General features: G+C 40.1%; 1 protein-coding gene and 1 long non-coding RNA gene across 6 annotated transcripts in view; one reads left to right on the plus strand and one right to left on the minus strand.

Annotated features, from left to right (window-relative positions):
* LOC134756785 (uncharacterized) overlaps nucleotides 1–12,156 on the minus strand; it is a 44,020-nt gene extending 31,864 nt beyond the window's left edge. For 2 of the 3 annotated variants that reach the window (XR_010129953.1, XR_010129951.1), the window contains exon 1: nucleotides 11,342–11,658. This is a non-coding gene — a long non-coding RNA (uncharacterized lncRNA). Of the gene's footprint in view, nucleotides 1–11,341; nucleotides 11,659–11,768 lie in introns of those variants that run through there. The other variant, XR_010129954.1, reaches the window with a different exon arrangement.
* The window catches only part of SLC22A15 (solute carrier family 22 member 15), a 94,479-nt gene continuing 79,268 nt past the window's right edge, over nucleotides 10,784–25,994 (plus strand). For 2 of the 3 annotated variants that reach the window (XM_004026409.5, XM_019020763.4), the window contains exon 1: nucleotides 10,790–11,380. In XM_004026409.5, coding sequence (XP_004026458.1) covers nucleotides 11,294–11,380 — 87 coding nt within the window. In that variant the 5' untranslated portion in view covers nucleotides 10,790–11,293. Of the gene's footprint in view, nucleotides 11,381–25,994 lie in introns of all 3 variants that reach the window. The other variant, XM_055356008.2, reaches the window with a different exon arrangement.

A 25,994-nucleotide genomic window follows, 5' to 3' on the forward strand; every position in this document is an offset into this window, starting at 1 on the left:
AATACCAAAACCAGAAAGGACAAAACCAAAAAAGAAAACTACAGACCAATATCCTTGATGAACATAGATGCTAAAATCCTTAACAAAATACTAGCTAACCAAATCCAACAACATATCAAAAAGATAATCCACCACGATTGAGTGGGTTTCATACCAGGGATGCAGCGATGGTTTAACATATGCAAGTCAGTAAATGTGGTACACCACATAAACAGAATTAAAAACAAAAATCACACTAACATCTCAATAGATGCAGAAAAAGCATTTGACAAAATCCAGCATCCTTTTATGATTAAAACTCTCGGCAAAACTGGCATATGAGGTACATACCTCAATGTAACAAAAGCCATCTACGACAAGCCCACAGCCAACATAATACCAAATGAGGAAAAGTTGAAAGCATTTTCTCTGAGAACTGGAACAAGGTAACAATGCCCACTCTCACCACTCCTCTACAACATAGTACTGGAAGTCCTAGCCAGAGCAGTCAGACAAGAGAAAGAAATAAGGGACATCCAAATCAGTAAAGAGGAAGTCAGACTGTCACTGTTTGCTGACCATATGCTCATTTACCTCGAAAACCCTAAAGATTCCTCCAGAAAGCTCCTAGAACTAGTAAAATAACTCAGCAATGTTTCCGGATACAAGATTAATGTACACAAATCAGTAGCTCTTCTATACAACAGCGACCAAGCAGAGAATCAAATCAAGAACTCAGGCCCTTTTTCAAGGGCTGCAAAAAAAAAAATATTTAGGAATATACCTAACCAAGGAGTCAAAAAACCTCTACAAGGAAAACTACAAAACACTGCTGAAAGAGATCATAGATGATACAAACAAATGAAAACACATCCCATGCTCATGGATAGGTAGAATCAATATTGTGAAAATGACCACACTGCCAAAAGCAATCTACAAATTCAATGCAATCCCCATCAAAATACCACCATCATTCTTCACAAAATTAGAAAAAACAATTCTAAAATTAATATGGAACCAAACAAGAGCCCACATACCCAAAGCAAGTCTAAGCAAAAAGAACAAATCTGGAGGCATCACACCACCTGATTACAAACTATACTGTAGGGCCATAGTCAACAAGCCAGCATGGTACTGGTATAAAAATAGGTACATAGATCAATAGGATAGAGAACCCAGAAATAAACCCAAATACTTACAGCAAACTGATCTTCAAGAAAGCAAACAAAACCATAAAGTGGGGAAAGGACACCCTTTTCAACAAATGGTGCTGGGATAATTGGCTAGCCACATGTAGGGGAATGAAACTGGATCCTCATCTCTCACCTTACATAAAAATCAACTCAAGATGGATTAAGGACTTAAATCTAATGCCTGAAACTATAAAAATTCTAGAAGACAACATTGGAAAAACCATTCTAGACATTCTTAGGCAAGGATTTCATGACCAAGAATCCAAAAGCAAATGCAATAAAAACAAAGATAAATAGTTGAGACTTAATTGAACTAAAGAGCTTTTGCACAGCAAAAGGAACAGCAGAGTAGACAGACAATCCACAGAGTGGGAGAAAATCTTCACAATCTGTACATCTGACAAAGGACTAATATCCAGAATCTACAATGAACTCAAACAAATCAGTAAGAAAACACAATCGCATCAAAAAGTGGGCTAAGGACATGAATAGACAATTCTCAAAATAAGGACAAACAAATGGCCCAACAAACAAGAAAAAATGCTCCCCAGCACTTTGGGAGGCCGAGGTGGGTGGATCATGAGGTCAGGAGATCGAGACCATCCTGGCTAACATGGTGAAACCCCGTCTCTACTAAAAATACAAAAAAATTAGCTGGGCGTCGTGGTGGGCACCTGTAGTTCCAGCTACTCGGGAGGCTGAGGCAGGAGAATGGCGTGAACCTGGGAGGCGGAGCTTGCTGTGAGCGGAGATCGCGCCACTGCAGTCCAGTCTGGGCAACAGAGCAACAGACCAAGACCCCGTCTCAAAAAAAATAAAAAAATAAAAAAATTGCTCAATATCACTAATGATCAGGGAAATGCAAATCAAAACCGCAATGTGATACCACCTTACTCCTGCAAGAATGGCCATAATAAAAAAATCAAAAAACAGTAGATGTTGGCGTGGGTGCAGTGATCAGGGAACACTTCCACACTGCTAGTGGGGATGTAAACTAGTACATCCCCACCTACATGTGGAAAACAGTGTGGAGATTCCTTAAATAACTAAAAGGAGAACTACCATTTGATCCAGCAATCCCACTACTGGGTATCTACGCAGTGGAAAAGGAGTCATTATACGAAAAAGATACTTGCACAGGCAGGTTTATAGCAGCACAATTCACAATTGCAAAATCGTGGAACCAATGCAAATGCCCATCAATCAATGAGTGAATAAAGAAATTGTGGTGTATATATTTGATGTAATACTACTCAGCCATAAAAAGAAATGAATTAACGGCATTTGCAGTGACCTGGATGAGATTGGAGACTACTATTCTAAGTGAAGCAACTCAGAAATGGAAAACCAAACATCATATGTTCTCACTGATATGTGGGATCTAAGCTATGAGGATGCAAAGGCATAAGAATGATACAATGGACTTTGGGGACTTGGGGTGAAAGAGTGGGGGGGGTCGAGGGATAGAAGACTACAAATGGGGTGCAGTGTATACTGCCTGGGTGATGGGTGCACCAAAATCTCACAAATCACCGCTGAAGAACTTACTCATGTAACCAAATATCACTTGTACCCCAATACCTTATGGAAAAATAAAAAACAGAAATAAAAATAAATAAAAATGGAAAAAAATAAAAGCAATGCAAATTGCTGGTTTTAATTTAAAAAGCCCAGTTGGCTTTGAGACTCTTGATATACGTCATTGTCATCCTTATGCAATACTCAACCAATAGAAGTGGTTCTGGAAGTTCCAATAAGCATCTATATTTTAATCCTGAGAAACTGTGAGGCATTTGTGCCTGCATAGGCCAAGTTTCTCATCCATTCTACTGAATCACTCTATTTATTGACTCCATGAATACAGCAAATTCATCATGTCACTCAGTATTCCCTAGTTATATAACTCTTCCATGTAAGAAATAGCATCAGCAACAGCAACAAAAACAGTAACAACACTGACATTTTCATTAAATATGAGCACTCAGGAATGAATCTGTTGAATTAAATGAATGCACTATTATCTAAGCTTAGTGCCTCTTGGACAACATGTAAAATTGGACTCTTAGCAAGCAATACACTCTACTATCTAAATTCAAATATAATTAACGGTTAGTTTTCCTCATATTTCATATCTCTCTACCTTAACTTCCTGAATTTTATACCTAACTCTATTTATACTCTTTTGTTTTATTGCTAAGGTTTGAGACATGGAAATGGCCAATTTCTCCATATTAAATGTAGATCTTTTTAAATATGTTTTTCACCCACTTAACAATCTTTTTGAATGACTGTTGTTGGTTTGGAAGACCAGATGATGTCCACCTCACTGCTAACTCCATTTTCTTTTTACTTCTCTTCCCTTTGTCTTTTGCTCCTTCTTCCCAGGCATCTACCCACAAAATCTCCTGACTCCCTTGTTATTTGCTTCTTCCCATCATATTTGCTATGTTTATATCAACTTAATGTTGACAGAGGTATATGTACTTTAGCTATCTTTATTAAGGTATGGTGCTGTGACATTCTAACTATAAAGTGTTATCTCAGCATGAATGAAGGCTTATGAAGAGGGAGAAATGTTCTTCAGATTTGTCTTTAAAAGGCAGTGCATTTAGGCTGGGATAGAACACTGATTTCCAAGGATTTCTAACAATATGTGACATCCAGAAAGTCTATTATCTTACACACCAAATTTCAGTAGCCATCTGGGACACCAAATTACCAATGAAACAAAAGACACGACACAGTAGTAAGGTGCACAGGTTTTGTAATTAAAAAAAAAGAACATGATCATGATTGATTATATTTGCTCCCAAGATTTATGTAACTGACCAAATAAAGTTAATTTTTTTCTTCTTTCATGGATCAAACAGTATCTTTGATAGACGCTGTATTGAAAACATTATTTTAATTTTTTATTATTAAAAGAAAAAACCTAGATGTTAATTATTCTTCAGTGATTAAAAAGATACAGATAATATAAAGTTATGGAGGAAAAAGATTTAAAAAGAAAAACGAGAAAAAATGGTTAGCTGGAGAAAATATGCTCTCAAAAATGGAACTCTTTGCTAAGAGCCACAGATGCAATACCTTGAACCTCAGGAGAGCTTTAATTAGTCCAGCTCTTCCTTGAGCGCATGCTCAGAAGCTTTGGTGCTGACTGTAAATTAGGGCAAGGAAATCCAGCAGGGGCCTGGGTGGGTTAAGGGGGAAGGGCAGAATCTTAAAGGGGCAATGACCATTTAAAGGAGCAATGCCTGTCAGCCCCACCGTTCTTGTTGTAGGCTCCTCAACCTGCCACCACAAACCTAATCCAACTTCTGTGTTCCCTGTCTCAGTTAGTAGCACCTCCACTCCCCAAGTCCGGCTACAATGACTAAACATGGGAGTTGTTCATGATTTCTCCCTTTTTTGCACCTGCAAAATGTCAATTTTGCTGATTTTTACCTTAAATTTGACTTCATTTTTCCATTCCTGTTATCATTGTTCTGTTTTAAGCCCTCATTGGGTCCTGTTTGGGCCATTACAATAATGTCTTAACTGGTGTTATATGCATTTTCTGCTGCTGCCAAATCATCTTTTAAAACTCACATCACTCCGACTTAAAACACTTCAGTGGTTCCCATCACCTGTAGGAAAAAGTTCCAGCCCCTTCCTGGTCTCTGTCAATTCATCAGACGTCATTTCAGATTGCACTTTCTGTTCTCACAATCATCAATTACTTCTGGCATATAGATCCCAATACAAGGTAAATAAACACTGAATATGTAGAAGAGTTTTTGACCCACTTAAAAACATATATTTTTAGGGAGTAAGATGAACTAATCTAATATCTAATTAACACTTAATTTGTTAATTGTATGTCATATAAAATATTAATTTATATATTTTTTCACTCAAACACATCATGATGTCAAAGAAAAATCCTCAAAAGTTAAAAACATGACTCTCTTACCAATATAGAATTAATCTATGTCAAAGCTTTTATTGCCTTCAATAATTGATGAGGGAACCAGCAGGATGATAAACTGGTTCTAAGAGCATTTGAAGAAATTATTATTTACACACAAAAAAGAATGCTAGAACAGGATTGTTAGATTAGATACAAAACCTATTAATGTCCCACAGGGTAATGAAATCATAGATTATCCTTCTTACTGAAGATAATCACTTACATCTCTACCACATACTAAAAAAATCTGTAAGTTGACAACTCACTGCACAGTGCCTGAGCTCTTATTAATAGAGTAAATAGTAGAGTCAAATGCAGGAGCATTCTCCTATAGCATTAAATAATCCTGGGGGCAGATCTGTTAAACAATGCTCCATTACTGCATTAAAAAACACACCCACGGCTGGGCACAGTGGCTCATGCCTGTAATCCCAGCACTTTGGGAGGCCGAGGCAGGCGCATCACCTGAGGTCAGGAGTTTGAGACCAGCCCGGTCAACATGGTCTCTACTAAAAATAAAAAATTAGCCAGGCATGGTGGCATGTGCCTGTAACCCCAGCTACTTGGGAGATTGAGGCATGAGAATCGCTTGAACCTGGGAGGCGGAGGTTGCAGTGAGCCAAGATGGCACCACTGCACTCCAGCCTGGGTGACAGACTGAGACTCCATCTCAAGAAAACAAACAAACAAACAAACAAAAAACCACACCCACCTCTTCTTGCTGTCTTATTATTTCCAAGTTTAGGATAATTTTGCTTAACAATGAAAGTAAAACTTCACATGAATCTTCTACATCAGTGTTTTTGGCATCATGATCGTCTCTTCTTGGGTCAACTAACAGTTTTCCAGAACACAACATCTTTAGGTCCTTCTAAGTTTTCTCAGACACAGTACCCTTGGAATCTTGTGTATGTTTTTATCCACTTTGAAAAGGAGATACATATCTTATATAATATAAACACTGTGGAAAAGTGCATAGTTCTGTGGATGTTAAAAATGTAGGAATAGCTATCAAAATAATAATAATCTGTAGCTCTTCAAAAAAGCAAAAGAGAGAAAGGCAGTATAAAAATAGCTTTAACAATCTAACAGTTGGCCATAAAGGAAAAAGAAGATGATAAACAGAAAACAAAATAAGTTAGTAGAAATAAATTTCTGATATACCGCTCCCAATAAATACAAACGGATTTAACTCATCTATTCCAAGACAAAGATGGCCGGGCGCGGTGGCTCACGCCTCTAATCCTAGCACTTTGGGAGGCCAAGGCAGGTGGATCATGAGGTCAGGAGATCAAGACCATCCTGGCCAACATGGTGAAACCCCGTCTCTATTAAAAATACAAACGTTAGCTGAGCGTGGTGGCGTGTGCCAGTAATTCCAGCTACTCAGGAGGCTGAGGCAGGAGAATCACTTGAACCAGGGAGTCGGAGGTTGCAGTAAGCCGAGATCGTGCCGCTGCACTCCAGCCTGGTGACAGAGTGAGACTCGGTCTCAAAAAATAAATAAATAAATAAATAAATAAATAAATAAATAAATAAATAAATAAAATAAAAATAAATAAATAAAATAAATAAAAGACACTATCAACCTGGATGGAAAAAAGAAGTCCTCCTTTCATAAACATGCTGCTATGGTCTGAATGTTAGTGTCTGTCTTAGTCTGTCTGTGCTACTCTGACCGAATATCACTGACTTGGTCATTTATAAAGAAAATAAATTTGTTTAATACAGTTCTAGAGGCTGGGAAGCCTAAGATTAAGGTGCTAGCAGGTTTGTTGTCTGGTGAGGGCTGCACTGTCCAAAGAGGAGGAACATTATATCCTCACATGGCAGAAGGTGGAAGGGCAAACAGGACAAATTCCCTTGTCATGCCATTTTATAAGGGCACCTAATCCCATTTATGAGGGCAGAACCCTCATGAGTAATTTACTTCCCAAAAGCCACACTTCCCAATACTGTTGCATTGGAAACGTCTGAATTCTGGAGGGAAACATATTCAAACATGTTCATAGCATTCTGCCCCTGCCCCCTCACCCAAATTCATGTCCTTCTCACACAAAAATACTTCATGTCAATAGCCCCTAAAATCTTAGCTCATTCCAGCATCAACTTTATAAAGTCTAAAGTCCAGAGATATGGGAACCAATGCATGGTTCATCCTGAGGCAAATTCCTCCCCAGCTGTAAACTTGTGAAATCAAACAAGTCATGTGCTATCAAAACAATAGTGTACAGGCATAGGATAGACACTGCTATTCCAAAAGGGAGAAATAGGAAAGAAGAAAGGGGTAACAGGTCCTAAGTAAGTCTAAAACCCAACAGGGAAACCCTGCCTGGTTGCTTTGCTAGCAGCAGTCCCCACTTCACTTCTCACTGGCTAGGGTCACTACACACCTCCCAATACTCTTGCATTGAGAACATCTGAATTTTGGAGGGGAAACATTCAAATGACAGCAGTGTCCCCCTAAATTAATGTTGGAACCTAATACCAAATGTGATAGTATTAAAAAGTAGGGCCCTTGAGAAGTTATTAAATCATGAGGGCTCCATCCTCATGAATGGGATTAATGCTCCCATAAAAGACTCTGGAGAGCTCTCTTGTCCTCCTACTGTAAGGATGCGACAAGAAGGTGACATCTTTGAAGCAGAAAGCAGTCCTTCATCAGACACCAAATCTACCAGTGCCTTGATTTTAGACTGCCCAGCCTCCAGAACTGTGAGCAATAAATTTCTGTTGTTTATGAATTACCCAGTCTAAGGTATTTTGTTATAGGAGCCAAAATAGACTAAGACATATGCCTTAAGCAGAAAGAAACTTACAGGATGAACATAAAAAGACGATATAAGAATAAAAAGATTACAAGGAAAATACAAACAACAGAAAAGGTGATGCAACAATATTGATATGAGACAAAGTAAAAAAGACAAAAAGCACTAAAAAGAGCTATTTCATCACGATAAAAAAGATTCAATTAGTACCTTTATGAGCACACAGAGACAAAAAGAGAACTCGATAAACTCAAAAATGATATTAATTTTGGAAAATTTTGATATATTAAAAACTGATACATTTAGCACAGAAAAATTAAGTAATAATATAGACTACTTAAATAAAATTAGATCAACAAGTTTGATTAATAGAGAATCTTGCACACAACAAGTGGAGAATATATGTTATTTCAATACACGTGGAACATTAAAAAAAAAAAAAAGGGCTACGGGCTGGGCATGGTGACTTACACCTGTAATCCCAGCACTCTGAGAGGCTGAGGTGGGTGGATCACTTGAGGTCAGGAGTTTGAGATCAACTTGTGCAACATGGCAAAACCCCATTTCTACAAAAAATAAAAATGAGCCATGTTGGTGTCTGCCTATAGTTCTACCTACCTGGGAGGCTGAGGTGGAAGGATCACCTGAGCTGGGGAGATTAAGGCTGCAGTGAGATGTGATCAAGCCACTGCACTGCAGCCTGGGTGACAGAGAAAGACACTGTCAAAAAAAAAAAAGAAAAAGAAAAAAAAGAAAAATCACGTATTAGGTCACAAAAAATTAAAATAATTTCCAAGATTTAATATAATCGCTGTCTACAAAGCATATATATAAATTATAAACAACACTAAAAAGATGGTAAAAAAAATAGCAACCTTTAATTGGAAACAAAAAATGCACTAAAAATAGCTCATTGGTTAAAGAAGAAATGACAATGTCATGAAATATTTAAAAGTAAAGACAACAAAAGTACCACATGACAAAACTTGTCAGATGGAGCAAAGTCCTATAGAAAGGTAAGTACAACCTTAAATATAATTATTTTATTTATTTATTTATTTTTGAGACGGAGTCTTGCTCTGTTGCCCAGGTTGGAGTGTAATGGCACAATCTCAGCTCACTGCAACCTCCTTCTCCCAGGTTCAAGTGATTCTCCTGCCTCAGCCTCCTGAGTAGCTGGGACTATAGGCCTGTGCCACCATGTCCGGCTAATTTTTGTATTTTTAGTAGAGACGGAGTTTCACCATGTTTGCCAGGCTGGACTTGAACTCCTAACCTCAGGTGATCCACCAGTTTTGGTCTCCCAAAGTGCTGGGATTACAGGCGTGAGCCACTGAGCCCAGCCACATATAATTATTCTTCAAAAAGAAATATTAAAAGCAAAGAAGCTAAACTTCAAGTCATGTGGCTAGTAAAAGAATTACAAAGTAACAACAAAAGTAAAAAAAAAAAAGGAAAGAATTCATATAATCAATGAAATAAAAAAAATTCACAAAACTTTTTAAAAAATAATAAAGTAGACAAACCTCTGGCAAGACTGATAAGATTGGAACAATAAAGATGAACACTATTCAGAATCAAAAATGGGACATAAACAGTTAGACCCTTATTTTTTAAAATCCCAAGAAAACAATGTGAACTAGTTTATTCCAAAAACAATTTCTAAACTAGATAAAATAGAAACATTTCTAGAAAAAAAGTGGTTCAAGAAAAATGCAAAGACATACGAATATATCTAGTTACACACCTATTTATCTTTACCCATTATCTATAAATCTGTAATAAAGAGGCTCCCCCTGCAAAACAAGCTAAGTCTAGATGGTTGCAGGAGAGTTTTACCAAACACTCACACTCATGTTATGAAAGCACTATAAAATCTTACTGCCAAATCTAGACATGAGCATCAGGAAGAAAAGAAAATTATAGGCCTAGTTCGCTAGTCACAGATGTAAAGTCCCTAGACAAAACACTAGCAAATTAAATTTGGCAATAAATAGCAATATCGTGAGCAAGTATTAATAGGATTTATTCCAGTAAAGTTCAATATCAAAAAAACTATTACCATAATGTACCCGATTATCAGATTCAAGAAGAAAAACAATAGGATCATATCAATATATGCAAAAAGCACTTATTAAACTTCAGCATTTATTAACAATGAGGATTCGTAGGAAACAGCCAAAGAAGGAAACTTTTTAAACTATTAATAGTACTTATACAGAAAACGTTTCCTTAAGAGAGAGAGAAAAAAATCTTAAGAGTTTATAGAGTTTACAGTTTCCAACCCACTGATAAATTCAATTACAGTGAGCATTCATTTAATTGCTAAAAAAAGAAAGCAGCTGACCAGTAAAGCCTAGCTACCAATACGCTGCAACAGACATCACAATTAACGGAAAATTTTGGAAGCATAAGAAGGATACTGGCAGGTCAAGGACACTAGCTGGTCGCCATTTCTATTCAATGTTAAACTAGGAGTCATGGTCTAGACAATGGAATACTATGCAGCTGTTAAAAAGACAACACATAATAAACAAAAAAGCAAATGAGGTTAGGAGGTGGAGGCATGAGGGGACTAACGCAGGTGTCCAGCGTCCCTTGGCGCTGCCACGCTTTTTTTTTTTTTAATTTCCACCTGACAAACTGCCGTTTATCCTTTAAATACCTTGGCAGCCATCACCTCCTGCCCCTTCGTCTTTTGCACTTCCTTTGTACCTCGTGCATACTTCTATAAGCAAATGTATCCGACGGTTTTACAAGAATTTGCTTGCCTACCAGTGTACTTATGGCTAGCACAGAATAGGACTGGAAAGAAATGCTGCACAGACAGCACTTTTCTCTGAAGGCTCTAGGGCTCCCCAAGCCCCCGCATTAAACTGGTTTGGGCAAAACGACAGGTATTGCTGAGAGCCGCCAGGCCGCCCGCCGGCTGCGGGTCCCTGTAGGCAGAGCCCTGGGTCACACGCGGACGCGGTCCCGATGTTTCTTCTCAGGCCCTCAGCCCGGCCCACTTCCTCTTTCCTCACTTTAAGGCGCAGACAGCGGTCCCTCTCAAAACAAAACATACACCAAAACACCATTTTTTTTTTTTTAAACAGGAAGTCCAGAGGCCCGGGTCCAGGGCATCCAGCCCCGGATCTCGAACGCCCTCCTCGCCCCTCGCCCCGCGTAGCCCGGCTCCGCTCCCCGCTCCCCGCCCGGCGTCCACCTCTCGAGCCTGACAGCCCCGCCGCCCGCGCAGGCGCCCCGCCCCGGCCCGGCCCGCCCCGGCCCCGCCGCCAGCGCTTCCATCCCCGCCCCGGCGGGTCCAAGCCGGTGCCGGGCGCCCAGGGGTTGCCGCGCTGGGCGGGAGGGCAGCGCCTGAGAGGGCAGTGGGGTGGCTGGGTTCCTGCGCGCGGCCCGCCATGGAGGTGGAGGAGGCGTTCCAGGCGGTGGGGGAGATGGGCATCTACCAGATGTACTTGTGCTTCCTGCTGGCCGTGCTGCTGCAGGTAAGTCCCCGCGGCCCCGCAGCCGCATTTCCCTCTTCAGGGCCGCCCGGCGCAGGGCTAGGCGTCCGCTCCCAGACCGCCGGGGCCGGGGCCGAGGCCGAGGCCGAGGCTCTGCAAACACCGAGGTGTGGCGAGCGTCGGGGTGGGGCAGGGGCGAGGCGCCGCGCGGTGGCCTGGGCCCGGCCGGCAGCGTCAAGGTCGCCAGCTGGCCTCAGAGCCTCTTGGGTTCTGCCGGGCCCTCCACCCCGCCACCTTGAGTGGTGGAAGGAGCGTGTTGGGGGAGGTTTCTCAGCCGCTATGCTGGTTAAGGAGGGATGCAAAATTGTGTTACCTGCCCTACGCTGTTGCCTATAACACGCTGCAAATATGAAGGGAATTGTTACCCTACCTGTGGCACTGTCACCTTGGAATCTAGGACACAGTCTTGATAATCTGCAGACAAAAGGTTGTGTCTAGGATCGCCTCCCTCTGCGCCGGGTGTCCTCTGCCCCTTTTCCTGGGCTTGAGGGGGCTTACTCTTCTAGGGGCTTTCAAAGCATAGGATTTATTTCCCTCTGGTTTAAGTTCTGCTGGCTCATTCGGCCCTGCGCCAGTCTTGGGCTGAGACTCCCGTAAGCCGAATAGTGCCATCTACCATGTGTGGTTATCAAATGGAATCACTTCTTCATTATAAAGAATTCTCAGAACCTACTTGTACACCCCAGCCTCAAAATATCGATTCCATATGCGAAAGGTCACTACAGATTAACTGCGCCAGGCAAGGATTAGTCCTTCACCAACTTAAATGGCTCATTTGACATTAGTTGCTTCTCTCAATATGCCAGAGGCATTTCATTCACAAATCCTTTCTTAGTATTTGCTGTGAGCCAGCCATTTTACTCTTTCCTTCAGTCAACACGTTTAATACGGGCTAGGATGTGCTGAACATAGGGATGCCATGGTGGACAAATCATTCACTGCCCTCAGGAGCTTGCATTCCAGTGGCTGCAGGTGGGGCAGGCAGACAGTTAAGTAATTTAGTTAGCATGTGATGATAGTTATTCTGCAGGAAGTACAGAGTGGTCATGGATATAGCCACCAGTCCACAAGTTGCTTAAAGCTTGCATAAGACAGTGGCTCAACAGGAAGATGGGGGAAGGTAGGGGTTGACTTATTGATTAAAATGTTTGGAAGTTCAGTTGATTTCATCATCAGCCAGAAACGGTTCAAATGATGGAGTCAGTTCTTTTTCTAGCCGAACAGTTCTCAGCTCACGAATATGTGGTATTCTGAAGTTCTTTTAAGCTCGTTGTTTTAGCTTTAAACAAGCTTTCCCCAGGGAGAAAAAACGTTCAAGCTAAATGATAAGAGTATTTAATACCGAGAAAGAAGAATTGCAACCATGATGCCTGATCTTTATTTATAACAGTTTCTTTGAGAAAACCCTTTTTTTCTGTTCCAGCCACGAATTCCAGGAACATACATCCTTTCTTGAACAATCCCAGCTCCCCATCTCTCTATCCCTACCCTTCACTTCCTGTTATCATTTTCTTATTTGCCTAGCCAAGTATCCACTAACTTGGAGTAAGTTTGTCTTCAGTAGAGTGAGGTTCTAAAAAGGCCAGTGTTCTCGGTTTAGGACCTGTTAAGTTTCTCTAACTTACTTTTATTTATGGTTGACCCAGTTAGTTAGAGTTTGCTATCAAAAAGTTCCAAGCCCATGCCTATGACCATTCACTAAACCTTGGCTGATTTATGGTCAGTATTTGCGGTACAAGGACCAGGTCTTAGAGTGTTGGGGATGAGTGACTGATTGTTTATCTTATAGATGTGGGTGGGAAGATGCCCTGTAGCTGTGCTTATACCAGTGGAGGAGATGCCAGCCTAGGCAAAAGTGAATCCTTCACATGCTACGTGTTTTTAAGGACTCAGTTACCCCATTGAGATACATGATCCAGGGGGTTGTAGAGCCACCCAGAGCTACCCTGGGTATGAGAGTGGATATCCCCAAAGACCTCTCTACCAAGTCTGTTGTTGGAGATGTTTTGGATTAGGGCAGCTGGTCTGTGGAGTGGGAGTACTGTGGAGTCCCATTGCTCAGTTGTATCACAGGTGATTTCATCATTCTTGGGGATGAGATTTTGCTTCCCCCAGCAGAGTAAGAAGCCCTTTTTACACAGCTGCCTTAAATGAAAGGGGGTTTGTCTGCTTTTAAAATCAAAGGAGTTTTCGTACCATTGCCCAAGGAAGGGGCAGACCAACAACACAGCAACAAGGCCAGAGAGAGGGAGCCTCTGCTTCAGTGGGAGCCTTCTCCCCATCTGCGATTTGAAAATGATTAACCCCAGCTGAGAGGCACAAAACCAGAAGGACAGAGGTGGAAACTTTACAGGCCTTTTAACATTTTCCTTCTTCTGGGACCATTATTATTATTTTTAAAAATGATTTTCCCTTTACCCCAAACACATCCATGTTCAAACTAAGAGGACAAAACCACATAGCAAAGCCAATTCTAAAGGGTTTTTGGTTAACTGTTTTCTTGAATTATTGGTACCATCATGTAGATCATCAAAAGTTACTTCACTATCCAGTTTCCTTTGGCTAGGAGACTTGCCCTCATACTCCTTGCAAACACAATTTTTGGAATCTCAATAGCATTCAACTTTGAGATAACTAAAGAACAGATGCAGATTTTGCAGATTTTTCCTCAGCATAAGATGCAAATGCCCTGAAAATGGTGATATGTGGTATTAATGTACATAAACAAAAAGTGAAGGGAAAAAGATTGCCTATGTAAAAATGGTTGACTTATGAATAAGCAATAAGCTTTACAGTTAGAAACATTCTTACCATCAAAATGTACTTGCTCTCCCTAGGATCAGAGCTATCTGTGATATTTAAATAGGAATAATTCTATTTAGCATATTACTGTTTCTCTTCTGATGGTGATTCCGAGTTGCTGCCATCGTCACTATTTTGTGTTTGTGTATGTGTTTGCTTGTTGTCTAGGCGGTCTGGAGGAGGAGGGTTGGAATACAATTCATTGTTTCTTGATTTATTTAGACATGAAATGAAAATGGACGTTACTTCTTTGTTCTAAGCCAGAGGCTCCTGCTTTGTCATTTTCCTCAAAATCATGAATCATACATTATATTATAATTTGCACAGAATTTAAAACCCCCATTTACTATCAGGAACATGTAATCTATAACAAGCATTCACCAGCAAAATTGTGATGCTGTGCTATGAATCTCATCTTAGATTCTGGTGTTCAGGAATGCAGTATTTTTATATAAACTCTTAATAACCTTATTTTTTAGATCCTGGAATGACCAATGCATTAATATTATCCATGCAATAAATAGCTTTTCTTGGCATTTTAGAAAGTAGAATGATTGCGGAAGAGGAAACTGTAATAGTCAACACACGAAAAGATGTTTTAACTTCAGTGGTCATCTGGGACAGGCATATTAAAATGGCTATGAAATACCATTTCACACTTGCTGTATTAGCAAACATTAAACAATCTAACAGTACAAGTGTGATGAAATGATAAATAGAAACTATACCCCATTTAGAGAACAATTTGGCACCATCTAGTAGAATTAAAACCTAGCATTGAACTCCTAGGTACACATCCCACATTGTCCCTTGAGCACGTGCATAGGGAGATATGTGTAAGATGTTTACTGCAACACTGTCTATTATAACAAAAGTTAGAACCACCTGACTTTCAAAACAAGACTGGATAAGATGTGGTATAAATTTAATAGAATACAATGTCTGAAATAAATGAACTAGATCTATATATGACTATATGGAGGAATTTCTAAAACACAATGTTAAGTGAAAAAAAAAGCAGAACAGTGTATACTATGTGACACATATTCTTAATACAAATTTTAAAAACACACAAACCAATGCTATATTTGTTTCATAAATATATATAAACAGTATAGAAATATAAGAACATGGAGTAGAAAGATCCACACCCAATTCATGAGATTGGTTGCCTCTTGGGAAGGAAGGGAAGGGGTGGGCTTAGGGGAGGGTACAAAGGAGATTGCATCTGTTATTTGTTAATTGTGATAGTAGTTTCATGAATCTTATTTTTTTGCTTTTCCATATTAAATATTTTTAAGTGAAAAGATGGTAAAGGGAAGAAGATATGCATATCTAAGAGAGAATACTATAGTTTGCTGTATGAGAATAATGGTTCATTCTTTTTTAAAAATCAATATTCCTTTGATCAATTATGGCTGTGAATTGTGGTCCTTTAAACACAGGAGGGTGGGGTAGAGTGAGTTTTATTCAGCCTGTTTTGTTAAACTTCATGTAGAATGCTATCACAGCTTACCTTCCCTATCTGCTTATACGTGGCACCATGTCCCTCCACAGGAAATTCTTAGGTTTGATGAGATATGGCTGAGATCATAGCTGGTTCTTCTAACCTCCCTGGCATAAGCAAGTGATGAAGTTCACACCATAAGCATTAGTGAAGCCCTTGTTCAGTTATAAAAGACCAACTGTCATCCCCAGGATGTTCTCACCATCACTGAGGCTTCAGCCATGATGAGAACCTATGGTCTTACTAAGACCCTCTCATGAGTCCAAAACATGTGGCCATTTACCAGGGCTCTCTGTCAGTTTGAGCAAGTTTTATGCAGCCCCTACTGTCAAATTTTATTTCAATTAGCCCTCACACAGTGGCCTGGAGGTTGGGTCTCCTGAGGGTTTATGGTGATCTGGGAACTTTTGCCTTTCACCAGTTTAGGTGGGTGGGGCAAAGAGACAAACACAGTGGTTTGGTCAAAGAAACCAAACCCACACTGGCCCCCACACCCTCAGGAAAACTGTTGTTGTCCATTGACAGACACTGCCCCCTAGTGTAAAGCAGATAAAGTTGTTGATCTATTAGACAGATTTTCCTCCAGGGAGGTTGTAGAGATACAGGAGGCCTCCAGAAGGGTTAAGGAGCAACTTTGAGCCTGGATGTCTCAAGAATTAGGACATTCCATGGAAAGCAACTAGCCTGATACCTCTGCAGCACCCAAACCCCCAGCCGAATGCCTTCCAAGGCCATCCCTGGCTGTTTGACTTGTGCCTTGACAGTGAAGGTATTATCTTCCAAGATAGCACAAAAATAGTCATTAAAGTCATGAGGACAGGCAATGTGAATATGGCAGAAAGAACACTAGGCTTGAATGCTGTGCTACTCTGCTGCAAGATGGCATTATTAGGCAATTGTTATTAGGCAAATGACCCATCAGTCTCTACTGTGCGCTTGGAAATGGCTGGATCACGAAAGTTTAATTTGTTTTGCAAGTTTAGGATTTCTCAGAGTTTCCCAATGCCCAACAAGTAATTGGCCTTGGGGCAGTGTTGACCCTAGGTTTCAGAATACCAGCTTGGTTCATAACCACAATTAGAGGTTGCCTTAGAAGAAAAAGACTCTCAAATCCAAAGATGCACACAGCTCGGGACTCTCCTCTCTGACTTCTTTGACCAAACACTCATGCAAATTGATATCTGCCTTCATGGGACATCATATAGTACTCAACAAATGGCATATGGTGATTGTAGAAAAAAGAGAAAATATAGAAATTAATACAAATCACTAGTGATTCTACCACCCTAAAGTAAAGCATGCTCACATTTTGGTGTATAGCCTTCCAGACTCTTTATTATATAAATATTGTATATCCATCTTTTTTGCAGAAATGTGTATCATAACTGCATTTTGTCTCTCAGCAATGTTGTGAATGCGTTGCTATGCACGTTAAGGAACAACTACATATTTTTTAGTGGCTGTAGCATGGTATTTCAATATATGGCCATAGTATAATTTGCTATTCAGTTCTCTTGTGTTGCATATATTATGCTTCCTCTTTTTCAAGTTCACAAACCCACGCAGCCCATGGTATTGGTTCTTTCTTCTGTTCTGACCTTTACTTCTTGCCAGTTGATTGTTTATCAGTCTTCTCAAGCCCAGACTTCTCCTGATTCCATTCATATAGTTCTACCTAGATGCTTTTTGTCCCAACTTCATGGATAAAATAGAGGTTACCTGGTGTAAATTTTCTAAACATCGTTTCCTTTTACTTCAGAAGTTTTTTTCATCCTCACCTATCTTTAATACCTTCTCTGTTAGGGAACATGTCCAAGAGGAAGACATGTTTCTGCCCTCTTTCTAGGGATATCTTTTCACTTTTGTTTTCGATTCTATGTAATCCATCAGTTATTTCTAATCGTATCTCTTTCTGCATTCTCTGCAGAATAGCCTGCATGGTAGATATATGGAAATTGTATTAAATAGCATTAACTCTTAATGAGTGATAGAGTTATGCCCTTCTGGAGCATTCTTTAGTCGTGTTTATCTAAGGAGAAAGTCTCATTTGGTGTTAGCACTTCTAAAAACATTTCCAAATATTTCTGTTTTAACAAAGGGAATGAGCTAGCATGAAAGAATTAGAGGAGCTTCAGTAGAAAACATTATCTAGTTGGAACTTAGTATTATTCTGTTTTATTGTATTTATTCATTTTCTTTTAAAACTTCTTTTAAAATTATGAGACATTTCTGATGGAAAAATACAGAGAGTAACATCACAAACGCACATGTACTTACTTCCAGATTTAATAACTGCAGATATTTTGCCTTATTTGTTTAATGTTGTGTCAGTGATAGTTCTACTGGAGAAGCAGGACCCCTAGGATGGAGATGTGTGTGTGTGTGCACGTGCACATGTGTGTGTATGTGTGTTTATGTAAGATTATATATATATAATCGATGCATCATTCATTATGGAGATTTGACTGTATACTGTCGCGGGAGCTGGTTCAGCAGGCCCTGTAAGGCTGTTGTCTTTGTGTGTGATGTTGGAGCTTGAAGTCTGCAGGACAGGCAGTCGAGAAGGGAAGATATGATTTGGAGCCCATCAGAAGTGACTGGAATCTGTGTCATTCTCCCTGCCTCCAACCTTGATGAAGTGGCTGCCTTTCATCATAGAATTAAACATGTACCTGGGCAAGGAGTCAGAGCAGCTGAAGGAGGATCCATGGGAAGGTGGAGCAGTTGCAGCCTCATGACTGTGCCACGCCAACGAGGTGGACCAGCACATAAGTGGTAAGCTATGTGAGGCACTAAGGCACCTGCCCCAACCTGGGCATAAAATGCAAAAACAGCTGCTCTTTCACTTTCACCCCTCTCCCAAATCTAGCCTGAAAATGTCTCCTGTGGCCCACCTTAAATAAAAACATACTAGCTAACACTTGGCATTCTAACATTGTGCATATTTTTGTAGTTCCACCTGCCAAGTGATGTCTGAATTGATATAAAATTCTATTTTATGTTAATTTACTAAAATTAAAACATTTGAATTGGTTTTAAAGAAGACTATTGAGTAAATACTAGCAGACAGAAAATGGGCATGTGAAAACTAGCAAGGGGTACTCAGATGACTGAAATTAGGGAAAAGCTGAGCTAGCCATATAATTCTTCCCAGTTATGTAAAGATATATTCTTTACTTTCCTGACTCTGATTGGGCTATTGCTTTACCAAATAATTTCTTTTCCTGAGTTTTGTTTTCATTAACTCCTTAGCAGTCTTTACTACCTGCTCAAGTATCACATTAACAACCTTTTCCTGATTCTCGTAGGTGGAATTCACATCTCCATTCTTTGTGCTCTCATGAACTTCATTCCCAGTATGGCTAATATAGCATTCATCACAATCCACCTTGTATTTACAGCTTTGGATATACAGTCATGCCCCACATAACGATGTTTCTGTCAATAATCACATATGCGACACTGGGCCCATAAGATCATAATGGAGCTGAAAAATTCCTATTGCCTAGTATTTCCTATGCTATATTTTTAATTGTTATTTTAGAGTGTACTCCTTCTACTTGCAGAAAAAAGTTAACTGTAAACCAGCCTCAGGCAGATTCTTCAAGAGATAGTCCAGAAGAAGGCATGGTGTGATAGGAGATGAGGGTTCCATGTCTTCAGGATGTTGTTTTCCTGAAGACCTTCGATTGGGACAACATGTGGAGGCAGAGACAGTGGTATTGATCCTGACTCTGTGTAGGTCTAGGCTAATGTGTGTGTGTCTTAGGTTTTAACAAATAAGTTCAAAAAATTTTTAAAAATAGAAAAAAGCTTATAGAATAAGGATATAAAGAAAGAAAATATTTTTGTACAACTATATAATGTGTTTGTGTTTTTAGCTGTGTTACTACAAAAGAGTCAAAAAGTTAAAACATTTTAAGTTTAAAATGTAGAAAAGCTACAGTAAGCTTAATTATTATTGGAGAAATAATTAAAAAAATAAATTTAGCCTAAATGTACATTGTTTATAAAGTCTATGTAGTGTCCTAGGCCTTCACATCCATTCACTCCTCATTCAGTGACTCACGCAGGGCAACTTCCAGTCCCACAGGCTCCGTTCATGGTAAGTGTCCTTTACAGGTGTACCATTTAAAAAATCTTTTATTGTATATTTTCTATGTTAAGTATGTTTAGAAATACAGATATTCACCATTGTGTTGTAGTTACCAACAATATTCAGTATAGTAACATGCCTTACAGATTTGTAGCCTAGGAGGAATAGGCTATGCCATATAGCCTAGGTGTGTGGGAGGTTATAGATCTAGGTTTGTGTAAGTGCACTCTGACGTTTGCACAATGATGGACTCGCCTAACGACACATTTCTCAGAACGTATCCCAGTTGTTGAGTGATGTATGACATATGACTGTTTGTTGTCCTCATTTGAATGTATGTGCCTTGAAGGAAAAGACTACTTTTTATCCATTTTATCATCTGAGGTGCATAATATAATGTGTTGCAAAGTTTTGGTGCTTGTTACAATTTTGTTTTTTTTAAAATTAAACCATTGCAGAAGAAGGGATGGTCAGCTGGTGGTGTTACCATTTTACTTGAAAAAGAGAGAGAAGGCCAGGGGTGGTGGCTCATGCCTGTAATCCCAGCACTTTGGCAGGCCGAGACAGGTGGATCACAAGGTCAGGAGTTCAAGACCAGCCTGGCCAAGACGGTGAAACCCTGTCTCTACTAAAAATACAAAAATTAGCTGGGTGTGGTGGCGGGTGCCTGTAATCCCAGCTACTCGGGAGGCTGAGGCAGAGAATTGCTTGAACCCGGGAGGCAGAGGTTACAGTGAGCCGATATCGCGCCACTGTACTCCAGCCTGCGTGACAGAGCGAGACTCCATCTCAAAAAAAAAAAAAAAAAAAGAGAGAGAGAAACAGAAGCGATTAAATACTTTGTTCAGAATTTTTTTTAAATTTATTTTTAAATCAAGGTGGAGTCTCACTATGTTGCCCAGGCTGGTCTTGAACTCTTGGACTCAAGTGATCCTCCTGCCTTGGCTCCCTAAAATGCTGGGATTATAGGTTTGAGCCACTGCACCTGGCCTAGTCTTAATTAGTGATTGGAGCAAAAATTAGGTAACAGAGTTACTAGTTTTTTTTTCATCTTTTTTTTTTTTGGTTATACCATTATGCAAGGAGTTAGTTAAAAAATGTATTTGATAGACTATATATATTTGAGATATATATGAGATAGACTTTTATGTATATAGCAGTGTGTTGGGTTCTTTAGAGGGAAATAGCAGTATAAATTAGGGTTTCTTTCCTTCAGGAGGTGACAAATCATTGAAAATTAGAGTTGAACTATTATCTACACATTATATAATGATACAAAGCAATATTTCCCCAGTAAATAATACAGCCAACTAATGCTTTGGAAATTAAGAAGGGAGACGGTGTGGTCTAGAGTGATTTGTTGAAGCCGTCAGAGAGATATCTGAGCTTGAGCTGAACTTTGAAGCTTGGATTTAGGGAGAAATGGGAAGGTCATTTCAGGTAGAAAAACATAAAACTGGAGTAAGTGTGAAAGAGGGAATAACTTATGCCCTTGCTACACAGAGTATGGTTGTTGGTTGTTGCAGCTTATTGGAAATGCAGTCTCTTACCCCCACCCCAGACTTAGGGAGTCACATTAAATTTGGGAAGCACTAATATATGCTATTTGTACAGTGCTGTGCAATTCACTGTTGACTATGGAGGAATCCCACTTGACACTGAAGATGGGTTAATACGATATTAATGACTTGGATAAAGATGTACCATTAGCGTCTGGTCTTAACTGGAAGAAAACGAAACAGAGAGGTTTGGATTTGCTCAAGGTTTAATTAGAGCTGAGGTTCAGACTTGGATAACAGATTCCACTGCTTTCACACCACACAGTGAATAAGTCATGTTAGGGGAATTGAATAGGCTGGTAGAGGAAGCTTGAATGCAGATTAGTTAGCGCCTGGACCATTGGTGGAGGACCTGGGATGCTAGAAAACTTATCATTTATCCATTAATACGTTTTGACTGGAAGAGTTTCATGAGGAGTTTCAGGGAGATTGATCTGGTGTCATAATGTAGATAGATTTTTTTTTTTTTTTGAGACAGAGTCTTGCTCTGTCGCCCAGGCTGGAGTACAGTGGCGCAATCTCGGCTCACTGCAAGCTCCGCCTCCCGGGTTCACGCCATTCTCCTGCCTCAGCCTCCCCAGCAGCTGGGACTACAGGCGCCTGCCACCACGCCCGGCTAATTTTTGTATTTTTATTAGAGATGGGGTTTCTCTGTGTTAGCCAGGATGGTCTCGATCTCCTGACCTTGTGATCTGCCTGCCTCGGCCTCCCAAAGTGCTGGGATTACCGGCATGAGCCACCGCGCCCAGCCAATGTAGATAGATTAAAATGAGGAAGAAACAGTATTTAGAGGCACCAGTTACTCCGGGTGTGTTAGTGTGTCTCAAATTTTACACACAAAAAATAGCTAGTATTAGTAAGTCAACCAACAAATATTTATTGAATACCCACTTTGTGCTGGACACTGGGCATATAATCCTGTCTTCATGATTATGGTCTTGCTTATGTAATGCTTTTGATTGAGTCAATTAGGTAACTGAGTACTAAATGCATAAAAAAACTAAAGGTAATGGCAACAATAAAATAATCTTTGATTTCCCCCCTCCCTTTATTTTCTCCGAAAAAAGCTCTGGCCCCAAAGTTAAGTGGTTCTCGTTCTCATCCTGGTTTTGCAATTAGTGTTTTATATAACATTGAACAATTTACTTAATCGTTCTGTATCTCATTTTTCCTGCTTAAAAAAATAAACATCGTACTGAACCATGACTTCACAGCACAAGGTATTGTGATGAGATAATTTATAGGAGACTTTTTTGGTTTCCTGAGAGGTATTATAAGAGCTCTTAATGGTGTTAATATGAAATTACTTTAAAAACCTTCACTTCTTGAAACTTTAAAAATTTCAATCCCCTAGTGCATTTTAGTCATTTTTCTAATTATAATTACATTGAAAGGGGGAAAAAAATCCAGCCATCTGTGGCACTTGTTCTCCTTCCCTAGAGGTAGAGCTAGAGAAGATAATGATTTATTTGAGATGTTGTTATTCCCACTCTGGTAGACAATGGATAGTGGTTGCTGTTTGTGGCTTTAAGGCCCATCTGCTGATGGGTGCAATTTTATTAGGCAAAAATATGTGGGTGAATGTGTGCATGGTAGTTGTAGATAACAGTGGAGAGAAGAACGAGCGAATATTTTTGTTTTTTTGGGGGAAAAGGAATACGATGTGAGCTGTGTGAATTTGTCACAGCCAAAGATAGCAAACCAAAGAGAACCACCCCCATATTCTATGTGTAGGTGATTCTTCCCCATGGCTAGTTAATGCTAAGCCATCTTTGACTTTCTGTGACCATATGACCCTTGTGTAAGTGACTGCAGAATAGAGGATCTATTTTTTGGGGGGGGAATCTCTCTGTCACCCAGGCTGGAGTGCAGTGGTGCAATCTCAGCTCGTTGCAACCTCCGTCTCCTGGGTTCAAGCAGTTCTTCTGCCTCAGCCTCCCAAGTAGCTGGGATTACAGGCATGTGCCACCATGCCCAGCTAATTTTTTTTTTTTTTTTTTTTTGTATTTTTAGTAGAGACAGGGTTTCACCATGTTGGTCAGGTTGGTCTCGAACTCCTGACCTCAAATGATCCACCCACCTTGGCCTCCCAAAGTCCTGGGATTACAGGTGTGAGCCACTGCACCGGGCCGAGGACCTAGTATTAATCTGAATGCAGTGTTTAAGCATTGCCTCTCTGACCTAATTTCTCACAGTACCCCTTTCATAGCATTTATGAAACAGTATCATTACTGCTTGCCTCTTCTGTCTCCCTTATGGTTAGCAAAAGTAAGCATGACTATGGGTATTGGAGGAGACAAAAAGGCTAACACCGTTTTATTGAGGCTGGCACTGCATAGAAGAGTTGCAAGTTTCTGACTCTTCTGGTGGCATAAAGCTGTGGACCTGTGTGTTCTGTGAGGGCCTTGGATGTGTGTGTGTGTGTGTGTGTGTTTGTGTGGGTGTGTGTGCATGTGCATGTGGGTGAGGAAGGCATTGTGAAGAGTGGGAGGAGAACAGAGAAGATGAGAAAAGTGGAAAGTGCTTATTCTGCCTGCAGGTTGCTAGAAAGAAAACTGGTTAATATTGATTCATACAGATAATACTGATTAGGTAGATTTCACTATTCCCTACATTATGAATAAGGGTATATAGCAACATCACTTTGTTTTTGAGTTGTTTTCTCCAAACTGGCTTTATTGAGAATGGTGTCCTTCATAATGGACCATGCCTCAGATTAGAGGACCCTTTGGAGCATTTCTTCTTTTATCCGTAAGGTTGCTTATCCTAGAACAATCCAGATAAAAATATGATATGTTGGCCAGGCACAGTGGCTCATGCCTGTAATCCCAGCATTTTGGGAGGCCGAGGCAGGTGGATCACTGGAGATCAGGAGTTCAAGACCAGCCTGGCCAACATGGTGAAACCTCGTCTCTACTAAAAATACAAAAATTAGCTGGATGCATTGGCAGGTACCTGTAATCCCAGCTACTCGGGAGGCCGAGGCATGAGAATCGCTTGAATCCAGGAGGCAGAGGTTGCAGTGAGCCAAGATCGCACCATTGCACTCCAGCCTGGGTGACAAGAGTGAAACTCAGTCTCAAAAAAAAAAAATGATATGTTAACATATATTCAAAAGAAACTTTGAATAGTGCCTCACACATAGTTAGCATTATAAAGGCATGTGCTATTATTGGTATTCCATCCTGATCATTTATTCATTCACATGTTGAGTGTGTAGGCCCTGGGTTATTTGCTTTGGAAGCTCAAAGGTGAATCACACTTAGATCCTGCCTTTAAGGAGAGTATATTTCAATAGAACAAAATAAGATAAGCAAATACATAAATATAATACAGTGAAGGAAATGGTTCATGCTCTCAAAAGTCTAGATGGAGCTTTAGGAGTGAGCAGCAAGAAACAGGAGAGGACTTCTGGAAGGCTTGGAGACACAAGCAAGACAGTAAGGAAGTCTTCATGGAGGAGGTGATATCTGTGTTGCGTCTTGGAGGATGGGGAAAGCTCAAACATTTGCAGCAGGAGAAAGTGCCTTTCCAGGCGAAGCGAATGGTATGAATAAAGGTAGGAAAGGGTACATTTAGAAAACATGACGAGTTTGCTTTGCCTAATTGAAGGCTGTGCATTCACTAGAACGTGTGTTTCGAGTCCTCTCCTCCCGAGTTCCCTTGCCCCATGTTTTTCATTGCTTTATACCCATCAATTAAATTTCAGCAGAGTATAATAATCAGGGGCAGTTACTAAATGGGTGTAAGTGGCTTTGTAATTATAGCTGCTGCTAAATGTGTAATCTATCTGTTCTTATAATTAGTAAGGTTTTTATTTTTATAAGCTGATTACCTCCTATTCGAAAACTTCTGTCACAGTATGCAAATAGGAGCCAGGAAACATATAAGCCTAGGAACTTACTTTCCCTTGCAGTGTATAATAAATCACCCAGCATCCTGACCCATGGCAGCTTTGTACCTCTCCAGAGAGGCCCACCATCGATGGACTCAAAGTAGATTGAGAATGCCTTAGATCCTCTCAGCCTTACCCAGAATGGAAACATCACATCTGTTTTTTTGTTTTTTGTTTTTTGATACGGAGTCTCGCTCTGTCACCCAGGCTGGAGTGCAGTGGCGTGATCTCAGCTCACTGCAACTTCCACCTGCTGGGTTCAAGCGATTCTCCTGTCTGAGCCTCCCGAGTAGCTGGAATTACAGGTGCCCACCACCACACCTGGAAAATCTGTGTATTTTTGGTAGAGATGGGGTTTCACCATGTTGGCCAGGCTGGTCTCAAACTCCTGACCTCAAGTGATCCACCTGCCTCGGCCTCCCAAAGTGCTGGGACTGCAGGAGTGATGATTAAAGGTATTTTAAGACATCAAGTTCTAAGTTAATAGGGATAGTTTATTTAGATTGTCTTACTCTGGAGCAGACTAATTATGTGTTTTCTTAATAAATGTTAAACTTGAAATAATCATCCAACAATGGGAGTTAATACTAAAAATCCATAGCACAAAAGGATTGCAATAGGGCTCGACTTATAAACCCAATTTCAAGTAGCTGTAAAGCCCAGAACAATCAGTGACAAATGGCATATATGTTTAATAAATATTTCTTGAATGAATGTGTGAAGTATATTTCTTGAAT

Source organism: Gorilla gorilla, chromosome 1 (assembly GCF_029281585.2).
Source record: "Gorilla gorilla gorilla isolate KB3781 chromosome 1, NHGRI_mGorGor1-v2.1_pri, whole genome shotgun sequence".
NCBI classification, from domain to species: domain Eukaryota; kingdom Metazoa; phylum Chordata; class Mammalia; order Primates; family Hominidae; genus Gorilla; species Gorilla gorilla.